We start from the raw sequence: 10,682 nt of genomic DNA, 5'->3' as shown, positions 1-10,682 counted from the left end.
GTTGTTGGATGGGATGGCCCGCGATATATCGTATGGAAAAATAAAATAAAAAAAAAAGGAAATGAAATTTTGAAAAAGAGAAAAAGAAATAAAATTGATTGAACAAAAACCCTAAGAACAGAGCTTTTGAGGTCTCTCAAAAATCTCGCGATAAATCGATCATTTTTTCCCTCTACTGCGAACCCTCCGCTCATCTCTCCGTCGAGAACAACATCACCCAAATAACCAATCTCTCTCTCTCTCTCCCTCTCTCTCTTCTGTAAGTTCCCCTTAAATTTCTCGTTAATTTTCCTTCGTTTTCCTCCCCACTTTTCCATTTCTTCTTTTCTTACTTTTTTCTGTGTTTTTCAGCTCTATTTTAGTTCATACCTCCCGATTTGCTTTATAATTCCAGTTTTCTGCTTCTTTCACTGTCCAGAGAGAATTCAGTGGAAAAAGGGTGTTCCGATTTTTCAATTGATTCCAGTTTTCTGCTTCTTTGGCAGTCGCTTAGTTCTTTGTGGGATTGTTTAAGTTCTTGGATGATGATTCATATTGGAATTTTTGTTTTCGTTTTATGATCTTTTGTTACTTAAATTTCATGGATATGTGATTGCTAGTTTAATGTAAGGGGTTTCTGACTTGTTTGGCTTCTGAGAAAATCGGTGGAGGGAAATGGGGTGTTCTAAAATGTAGAAGAGATTTTGATTTGATACTCATAGTTGTTTCTTCAGATGACTTGGTTTTGCTTTTAAAGTTTCTCTCTCAAATACGAATGGTGTGGCTTTAAGTTCATACCAACACGTAAGTTAGTTTAACATTGCTGAGAGAGGCAGAGGCATTTTGGAAGATCCCTTTTCTTGAGGAGTTTCAGTCCATCAAAATAAGGGACAAATTGATTTCAGGGAATACATATGTTTTTTTCTAAATAATCATGTTCTGTTTCTCTCAAATTCACAAGCAATCAGGCATGACACCAGCTGGTTTGATAATGTTAAGGAAAGGTCTATGATGTTCCACATTTTAGATCCTTTCTGTCTTGTTTTATTCATCTATCTTTTGTTGTTTCTATGCTAATCATGAATTTTCTATCATGGCGTCTCAGCTGCTTGTTACTGTCCTTTTGGTTTGGTCCTCGGTTGGTTGGCTTGCCGGAACATCAGAACACATACACATCCTGAGTGAGTTTGAAACTTTTTTGTTACCAATACTTGTTGCCAAACTAGATTCTTGTGTTATTACCCTTGTATACGTTCGTTCGCTCGTTGTCGCCTTTTCTGGATTCTATAAGTTTTTTGGCATGTTTTTCCTTGGATGACGAACCATATCAGCTGCTTGATTCTCGTTACTTTTCGCAGTGGTCCGTGAGAAAGATATTTGTTGGGAGTATGCTGAGAAATTAGATGGTAACAAGGTGAAGTGTAAATTTTGTCTTAGAGTTTTGAATGGTGGGATTAGTAGATTGAAGCATCATTTATCTCGATTACCGAGTAGAGGTGTAAATCCGTGTAGTAAAGTGAGGGACGATGTTTCGGATAGAGTTAGAGCCATACTAGCAACTAGAGAGGAGATTAAGGAAACGTCGAGTGGGAAAAAGCAGAAGATAGCTGAAGTCAAGACTATCGAAAATGCGCCATCAATGTCGACGTGTAAATCTGTTGTTTCAATGGAGGCCCCGTCTCCAATCGCCAAAGTTTTTCCAACAGTTACTCCCATGGCTCCCCCATCATTACTCAACCATGAAAATGCTGAGAAAAGCATTGCTTTGTTCTTTTTTGAGAATAAGCTAGACTTTAGTATAGCTAGATCTTCATCGTATCAGCTAATGATCGATGCAATAGGGAAATGTGGCCTGGGATTTACGGGTCCTTCTGCCGAAACTTTGAAGAGTACATGGTTGGAAAGGATCAAAACTGAAGTGAGCCTTCAATCAAAGGATATTGAGAAAGAGTGGGCTACCACTGGCTGCACAATCATCGTAGACACGTGGACCGACAATAAATCAAGAGCTTTGATAAACTTTTTGGTTTCATCCCCATCCCAGACCTTTTTTCACAAATCGGTCGATGCATCTGCATATTTCAAGAACACGAAATGCCTAGCGGATTTATTCGATTCCGTGATTCAAGATTTTGGACATGAAAACGTAGTACAGATAATTATGGACAGTAGTTTCAACTATACAGGCATTGCTAATCATATCCTTCAGACTTATGGAACTATATTTGTGTCTCCTTGTGCTTCTCAGTGTCTGAATTCAATTTTGGAGGAATTTTCAAAGGTAGATTGGGTTAACAGATGTATCTTGCAAGCACAAACCATATCAAAGTTTCTATACAATAGTTCCTCATTGCTTGACCTGATGCGAAGGTTCACGGGCGGTCAAGAACTCATTCGAACTGGGATATCGAAACCCGTATCAAGCTTCCTGTCTCTGCAATCTATTCTGAAGCAAAGGTCAAGACTGAAGCATATGTTCAACAGCCCTGAATACACTACAAATCCTTATGCAAATAAACCACAGAGCATTTCTTGTATTGCCATTATAGAAGATAATGATTTCTGGAGGGCAGTGGAAGAATGTGTAGCAATTTCAGAGCCTTTCCTAAGAGTATTAAGAGAAGTGTCTGGGGGTAAACCTGCTGTGGGATGTATATATGAGTTAATGACTAGAGCAAAAGAATCAATAAGAACTTACTATATAATGGATGAAATCAAGTGCAAGACGTTCCTCGATATCGTCGATAGAAAGTGGCGAGATCAACTTCATTCTCCGCTTCACGCAGCAGCTGCGTTTTTGAACCCGAGTATTCAGTACAATTCAGAAATAAAGTTCCTTACTTCCATTAAAGAAGACTTCTTTAATGTTTTGGAGAAATTACTCCCCTTGCCGGAGATGAGACGGGATATTACCAATCAAATATTTACTTTCACAAAGGCGAACGGGATGTTTGGATGCAGTTTAGCTATGGAAGCACGAGATACCGTTTCGCCTTGTAAGTTTTCTGCTATTGAATCTCTCAACTCCTTAGCTGATTTTAGGTGAACTAAATCACTAGCTCCAGTCATGGCATTGCCAATGTGAAGAATTTTGTACACTAAAATGCTTAGATTTAGCAACTACCCGAACGTCGAGTTCGAATCCTGCATTAGGAATTCCTCTACTTAGTTCCGAATCCAAATATTATGAAACAGCTAAACTTAATTTTTACTTGAACTGTTCATATTTTCAATATACTTGTCTTCATTGTCCTGAATATAGTTAACGAGTGTATTCACTGCTAATGTGAGAACGAAACATTCTTTATAAGGGTGTGGAAACCTCTCCCTAGCAGACGCGTTTTAATAATCTTGAGGGGAAGCCCGGACGGGAAAGCCCAAAGGGGACAATCACTTGGGTTGTTACAGCTAAGCTGTATTTCGTGTTCTGTTTCTTTTTTTCGTACAACTGCTAAACTGTCTAGAATGCATTGTTTTCTTTTCTTCTTCTTTTAGTAGCTCTTTCCATTAAATGAATATCATTTTGGAAGCTCTGAATTAGGAATGTAGGCGTTAATACTCTTGAGGGCATGGTTTCAAATCGATATCTAGTAATAGAGGTTTTAGAACGAAGAACTTTAGTCCTTCGTTTCGGAAATAGTTCTAAATGGTCGATGACCAACTTAGGTATAGCTCAACTGGTTAATGCATATGTTTTCGACCAAGAAGTCAAAAGTCCGGATCTCTCCTAGCTATGATGGCTTAGTAAATCTATTATTGTTCAACATTCATTTGCATTGATAGAACCATTTGATGTGTTGTAGGGCTTTGGTGGGAGCAGTTTGGTGACTCGGCGCCCGTGTTACAACGAGTAGCAATACGGATTCTCAGTCAAGTTTGCAGTACTTTCTCTTTCGAAAGGCATTGGAGCACGTTTCAGCAAATTCACTCCGAAAAACGGAATAAGATCGACAAAGAAACTCTCAATGACCTCGTCTACATAAACTACAATCTCAAGTTAGCTAGACAGATGAAAACAAAACCCTTGGAATCTGATCCTATCCAGTTCGACGACATTGATATGACTTCAGAATGGGTAGAGGAAAGCGAAAACCCGAGCCCAACGCAGTGGCTCGACCGATTTGGTTCTTTGGATGGAGGCGACTTGAATACGAGACAGTTCAATGCTGCCTTATTTAGTGCGAGTGACCACATATTTAACCTGTGAGAGAGAGCGTTTGAACATGCTTGTAATCCTCTCCAGTTCTTAGGCATTGTATGTATTCCCTTGATAAGAGGCTTCTTTTGCTGTTTTACTTCCTTTTGTTGTATTGTAGCATGAATCTGTTCCCTTGCTTTGTTGTATATAAAATATAAACTAAGCTTAGGTTATTATGCCTTCCATGGTTTAATCATACGCCTACTTTCACAAATACCTTTCGAGTCCCGAGTTTTCGAGAAATGGGTTCGTTTGGTTTCGAAAGTAATACGATGTACCTTAAAATGTATTTGGGACATGTAGAAATAAGTAAACTAAAACAATTTTTTTTTTCTCGTGCCACATCAGATGAAAAATTAATAAAAAAATTTATTTTTATTTTGTAGTAATGAAAAAACGAACTAAAAGTAGTATACGTCTTGAACTTTTTTGGATCAAACAAACGTATTCTTGAAAATTCAAGAAATCAAAATGGTACATTTTAAAATTTCTTTGTTTTCTGTTTTTCATTATTATGTGGTTGATTATCTCTTGAATAAAAGAAGAAAATCCTCTTAATTTGAAGTAGATAGTCGCCTATCGAAAATAATTGAGGTGCTAGCAAGCTCGTTGTGTCCTGGTGTACCTTTGGGAATGTGGGAAGAGGGTTGCATGTGTTAAGTTTTGCAACAAGCATAACCCTCGTGTTTCGCTTCCACATTTGAAGTTGAAAACTTTGAGCAGCTATCAGTGATAAGTCAGAGGAAGCTTTGGATTACGTTAAGTTATCATGTCCGTTATATTGTAAGGGACACATGTGCTATAATGGCCAAAACAAAAATATGTATACTTCATATGATTTATAACATATTAGATAACGTGTATAAATGTAACAGCCTAAGCCCGCCGCTAGTAGATATTATTTTTTTAGTTCTCTTCTGGATTTTCCTTCAAGGTTTTAAAATGCGGATGTTATGGAGAGGTTTCCACACCCTTATAAAGGAATGCTTCGTTCCAATGTCCAACCAATGTGGGATCTCACAGTCCACCCCTTTGGGACCCAACATCCTTGCTGGCACATCGCTCGATATCTAGCTCTAATAATATTATAAAGGAATGTTTTGTTTTAAAACTTTGAAGGAAAATTCGGATAAAAAGCCCAAAAAAACCATATCTATTAGCATTGGGCTTGGACTTGAGTTGTTATAGATAGTGTCAGAAATTTTGTAGTACTTCCAACTATGGGTTCTTTGTATATGACAATAGTGGCCTCTTAGGATTGTAAATGTCATAAAGAATATTGTCGTTGATAGTGTCAAGTTACTAGTGGTCGATGTGTTATAACAAGTTACCACCTTCTTAGTAGAGATTCATATATGAAACAAACTGAATGTATCTAAAGTGGCTAATCAACAATTTAAACAAGCCAAGAGTTGTCTTACCAAGTTTGAGTTATTGGTGATTATAGTGGTTTCTTAGAGGCGTCTAAAAACAGTGTTGTGCAATGGAACTATCGATATTTTTCTACTTGATTGGTTTCCAAACAAATGTCTCTAAGAAGAATTACAAGTCCCGTTACTTGTAGAATCCGTATAGTTTCTTCGGTATAGTTTCTTCCCTTTTTCCTATATTTCTTTTTTAGAGAAATTTAATCATCTGATCTTTTCGTTCAGAGCACATATTTTTACCTTAAGATAGCATAAACATTGTTCATTGCATAAACTGAATTTTAAAGATTTTTCAAAAATTAAACAAACCAAAAATAAAATAATTAACAAATGAGAACCTAAATAAATTCCTGAGAACCGTCCAAGTCCACTGCTAGAAAATATTGTCCACTTTAATTCGTTATGTATCGCTGTCAACCTTAGGGTTTAAAACACGTTTACCGATGAAACGCGTACTCTTATAGTCTAATCACATTCCGAGACGTTTGATTTTTGTTAACATAACAGGGCAAATGAACAACAGCACGAGAGTTTTGCTCCTCAAGAGAGTCATCCTCGATTATAGGTGCTTCATAAAACAGTGCCTTTAATAATCTACATTTCTCAAAGGTCCACTCGCCTGAATGAATTAACTAACATACATCCGGATGTGCTAAATGAACGCCAAAATAACAGATAAGAACGTCTGTATGATGAAGTGAAGTCCAAAGAATGAAGAAAATACTGTTATTGCACATCTTACAAACTGTGAACCTCTGGTCAGTCTCTCGAGAACTCAGCGTTAGCGTAAGAATCTGAAGACAGCGTCCGAAGAGCTAATATTATTGTCTTTCGCCAAGCGACACACACGACATCATAAACATGTAAATTAGTTCTGTGTTCTCTTCAGGCTGGCACTTCCCCTTCCCATCAAGGATTTTCAAGCAAGCCAATCAGACACCTGCGCAAATGGCTCCTGAAAAGGGAGAAAAAACAAAATTCAACTTGCTAAGAACCTGGTACTTTTAGTGTTAATGTTGAAGTTTTGGGGGTTTGAAGATTTCCAATTCTGATCTGTTGTGTTAGGGATAGAGGGAGACAGACCAGCAGACCAAGAAGAGCAGCAAAACTTCCCCTCATCAATGTATGTGGCATCGAGCCCGATAAACCAGGAGCCGGCCGTCACATCGTCATGGGCGTAAGAACGGAGAAGAGATCTGCAGATTGAGAAACCTGATATAATCATGCCTGTTGAGCTATGTAAAATGCAGACAAGACGATGGATAATAAGCAGAAACACTTGCCTGTTTATTGAAATGAACTTGGCCAGAGCTTTTGATATGACATACATTTCGCCGGAAGCATGACGGAAGTATCTGTATGTGTTGGACAAAGATGGCAAATTTTATTACAAGAACACCAAATTATGAAAAACAACCACAAAGAAGTAAAGAAAACTTTCACAAGAGATGAAAATAAGGTTCACAAATCCAGTTAGGATCACCAAGTCAATGTTCGGCTCAAAACAATTTTCAATATGTGCATTTAGCAAGTGTTCTTTTACTAAAGTACTCAATAAACAATAGGTTTTCATCCTACACCCTTAGAAAGTACTTATACATGCATATATAAGACAAAAACACTTTTAAATTGACTTGCTCTATATATTCTCCAAAGGCCAAGACATGATAAACATAATAATCTCGAGTGGAATGAGTTTTTGACCATGGCAAAAGTGGAAGAACACCCCAAACACAGTCTTAGAATGTTCGGAAAGGAAAGAATCTAGCAGAACGAATTAGTAACATTAATTTTCGGCGTATACAGATGCAATATAACTTACGCTTTTTTATCACCAAATTTCCACCAATCTGGTTCATACCATTTATGGCTCCTGAAAAGGTCCAAATGGAGAAAAGATGAGAGATTTAGTTTCATGGTTCCTGAAAAGGTCCTACGTTAAATGTCTGCTGATTTACGCCATACTCACGGTTCTGAGAACACTTCACCAGATTTCATGCACCCAATATAGACACGAGGTTTGTCCAAGTAAGAAGCAAGTGTGCTCCCTAGGACATCTGCATAGAGCAAAAATAATTACAGAAATGATTAGCTAATGTATACATTTTAGCTCAAAAGCGCCATACGCCCGAAATGGGAAGAAGCTGAGAATAGCTTCACTTCAATGGGAAAAGTAACGTTGAAGGTACAGTAATAGTTGTGTTTTATAAGAAATAACACAATTGAGGGCATTTTGTTTAGGAAAAAGGGTCATGAAAATAAGATCAAACCTAAGAAAATGAACCCTAAGAAAAGAAAATTACAAGAGAATCACTGTTAATGACTTCAAACTTCAAACTTCTCAAGACTTCTCTAACCTCTTAAAATTTTCTTCTTATTTCTAAAAAGAAAAGCAAAAGAGCCAGTCTCCTCAACAATGCTCCCCGTCTTCAAATAGATGATGCAGAACACCTTCCATTATGGTGCGACTGTCTCAACCACCATCGTATTGCATTAATTAACTCACTTTCAATACAAAGAGATATAGCGCTGGCTTATCAAAAAAATTTGATATTCATCTCACTAGTCGTCTTTTTACTTCTTGATTGTTTTAGCATGAGGCATGAAGTTTCATTGACAGACTGATTTTGTTTCTTACTTTCTCGGAGGATTTTTACATGCAAAGCTAGATGGATTAACGGGAAATAGTTCATCTCACTAGTTGTACTAACCAATATTTATGTAAACATCATCATTGACTTTGGCATAAAATTCAGCATCCCATTTATCAACTGCATAAGCAAAAAAAAGCTTGGCCTTCTTTGATAGCTCCTCCGGCGCCTCCACATGATCATTCTGTAAAGAAGTAGGCTAAAGAAAATCAACTAAATTTTACTCAGGTAACAAAAATTGCTTCCCCGAGAAACTGATGATTTTGATGCTGAAGCAAACCGTCATTAAAAATTAAGAAAACATACATGTATAATGAAATCATTATATTGTCCGTTTTCATCGTCAATGGCCCTGTCTAAACTGTCCCCTCGGTTTGGACTACAAGAAAGCATACACAACCAGCCATTAACATTCAATTGAAAATCAGAATATTAGACATAAAGAGAAAAAATGAATAGAGATAAAACCTTCTTCCAATGACAAATCTAGCAATTATGCCCTTCTGATTCTCCATTTTTCTCAAAGAAGCACCTGCAAATAAAGCTCTTAGGTTTAAACATTCAATAAAACAGCGTTAAGAAATTATTTTAATATACACAAACATAAACTATATTTTCAAAATGTAGCAATCAGAAAGGGGGAAGACATTTGTTTCCCTGCCATGAGAAAGTACAATGAGGAATTACAGAGTCACAAAAACCTATCTTTCTCACACCATAACGAGCCCTCCAGTCTTAATTGTTCATTCTTAAACCTGATTTTTCTTTGTATATTCTGAGGCATACAGAACCTCAATCCTAGCAATTCGGTATGTGAATAACTTCGACGACAGGGAAGAATAATGCATTACCAGTTCCCATCCATGCTTTACGAATTGCATCTCTGTTGGTTTTGCGGCCAAATCTGGTGATAACTCCAATTACAACCAAGGGGATCTTTGTTTCGTTAGTCTCTCTTGAATGCTTCACCATAAAACCCTCCTGCCTAGCAGCAGCCAAGTCCATCTCAAGCGCCAACAACTTCTTCTGTTGTTCCCTATAAAAAAAGTATAAATATTACAAGAGATTGGAGCTGTGTACTTAAAATTAGATAGTTTAAATCCAACCAAATGAAAATAAGTACTACCTGCAAGCTATGATTTTTAATGTATCATCCACTGAAATTGCAGATTGTCCCTGTACAGGTACCACGGATCAATTTGAATAATCCAGAGAAGACAAAAGTAAGCAAGTGGATATGAAATCAACAAAAATCGCAACTAGATCTGCAGCGAAAAGAAGGGGCGTAAAAATAACAAATTCAAAGCCAAGATCTGATAGCTACTATTGCATTTTTTGGCTAAGCCATAGCCTCATTGGTTAATTTATGGCTAAATCATCCTATGCTATATTCTCATAGTGATGATTCAACATGAACAAACAAATTTTGATTGATTTAAATTACCATCCAGAATTATGATCCAGGTATCCACTCATACCTTGTAACGAAAAAAAAAAAACAACCAAAAACGAAAACAGTTTGTTGGACCTTACTTGAACAAGATCTGTTCTATAGGTTGTACAACTGTGTCCTTGAGTTCTAACAAAACAACAACAATCTTGATGCAAAAAAGCACATAATGTATTATATTTCAAAGACCTCCATGGAATTATCAACCACTGTTTCTTCCCTACGCATACTACCATGCCTTTGAAGGATATTTATATCAATTGAATTGTTAATAAAAATCATTCCAGTTAGTTTCATAATTGAACCGCTGCTCGAAAATTAGAAGCTGAAATTCAGCTTAAGCTCAGACAAGTGCAAGTCGGAATGTAGATGCTCAATAGTGGCTACAGCGGTTTACCCACCTGACCAGTTAACCTATCCAGCTCTTTAATCAAGTAAACCCTGTTCTCCGCATCCTGCCATAACCTGCAAATCATCCAGAATTCAAATTGATCCGTAACCAAATATCGAGGGAAGAAGAAATAGTGGAAACGATGGAATCAAAGAGAACGAACCGGCCAGCGACATAGATTGAAGCGAAGGTAGCGAACATGGAGAGCAAAAGTGTGGGAATTCGGGATCGAATAGGCATGCTCGAAAGCCGAGCATTCGATCCCTTACTTCGCATCTTCTCAGCGATTGATAGACTTCGTCTTCAACCTTCAAAACCCCAAAACAATCACACCTGAGGCATTTACCAGATCTTGAAGATCACCAAATCGACTCTGAAACTTCGGAATTGGAAAATGATAGGCAGAATCAATTGGATTTCGGAATGGAGCGCTGAGAGGTGGACGAGAAATTCGATGAGAGAAAAAGGAGAAGATCGATTTAGCGGTTGGTGAAAAATTCAGTACCATTCAGCGATTGGGGATGAACAGATTGAGATTATACATTCAAAATCTCATTATCAAATTTGGTATGTGACAAAAACGCAG

At 37.3% G+C, this 10,682-nt stretch overlaps 2 protein-coding genes across 6 annotated transcripts; one reads left to right on the top strand and one right to left on the bottom strand.

Moving 5' to 3' along the window:
- Nucleotides 1–106: 106 nt before the first annotated feature.
- Nucleotides 107–4,350, top strand: LOC111808713 (hAT transposon superfamily). 5 transcript variants are annotated; one of them, XM_023694863.2, is made up of 5 exons: nt 266–983; nt 1,085–1,160; nt 1,338–1,393; nt 1,492–2,975; nt 3,783–4,350. In XM_023694863.2, the coding sequence occupies exons 3-5, from the start codon at nt 1,383–1,385 to the stop codon at nt 4,184–4,186; spliced, it is 1,899 nt and encodes a 632-aa protein (XP_023550631.2). In that variant the 5' UTR covers nt 266–983; nt 1,085–1,160; nt 1,338–1,382; the 3' UTR covers nt 4,187–4,350. The 5 variants fall into 5 exon arrangements, with proteins under 5 accessions (XP_023550630.2, XP_023550631.2, XP_023550629.2 ...); XM_023694862.2 differs by lacking the exon at nt 266–983 and adding an exon at nt 107–259 and having other exon boundaries at nt 1,338–2,975; XM_023694861.2 differs by having other exon boundaries at nt 1,338–2,975.
- A 1,767-nt stretch (nt 4,351–6,117) lies between these two features.
- LOC111809167 (Galactosyltransferase family protein) lies at nt 6,118–10,682 on the bottom strand. Its single transcript, XM_023695545.2, has 12 exons — nt 10,260–10,682; nt 10,107–10,170; nt 9,382–9,431; nt 9,107–9,291; nt 8,724–8,787; nt 8,562–8,634; nt 8,316–8,439; nt 7,574–7,661; nt 7,427–7,477; nt 6,888–6,959; nt 6,688–6,800; nt 6,118–6,559 (listed from the first exon to the last, which is right to left on the bottom strand). The coding sequence occupies exons 1-12, from the start codon at nt 10,370–10,372 to the stop codon at nt 6,537–6,539; spliced, it is 1,020 nt and encodes a 339-aa protein (XP_023551313.2). The 5' UTR covers nt 10,373–10,682; the 3' UTR covers nt 6,118–6,536.

The sequence above is a fragment of the Cucurbita pepo genome, chromosome 13, assembly GCF_057944985.1.
Source record: "Cucurbita pepo subsp. pepo isolate OVF chromosome 13, ASM5794498v1, whole genome shotgun sequence".
NCBI lineage: Eukaryota > Viridiplantae > Streptophyta > Magnoliopsida > Cucurbitales > Cucurbitaceae > Cucurbita > Cucurbita pepo.
Note: the sequence above shows the minus strand (reverse complement) of the source record. Positions and strands in the feature narration are given on the sequence as shown.

Bases quoted from the DNA above. Each gene is read 5' to 3' on its own strand.
- LOC111808713 (XM_023694859.2), top strand. From the start codon at position 1,073: ATGGCGTCTCAGCTGCTTGTTACTGTCCTTTTGGTTTGGTCCTCGGTT. The intron at 1,161-1,337 runs GTGAGTTTGAAA...TACTTTTCGCAG, and splicing joins AGAACACATACACATCCTGA to TGGTCCGTGAGAAAGATATT. The intron at 2,976-3,782 runs GTAAGTTTTCTG...GATGTGTTGTAG, and splicing joins ACGAGATACCGTTTCGCCTT to GGCTTTGGTGGGAGCAGTTT.
- LOC111809167 (XM_023695545.2), bottom strand. From the start codon at position 10,372: ATGCGAAGTAAGGGATCGAATGCTCGGCTTTCGAGCATGCCTATTCGA. The intron at 6,960-7,426 runs GTAAGTTATATT...CAACACATACAG, and splicing joins AAATTTGGTGATAAAAAAGC to ATACTTCCGTCATGCTTCCG. The intron at 6,801-6,887 runs GCAAGTGTTTCT...CTCAATCTGCAG, and splicing joins AAGTTCATTTCAATAAACAG to ATCTCTTCTCCGTTCTTACG.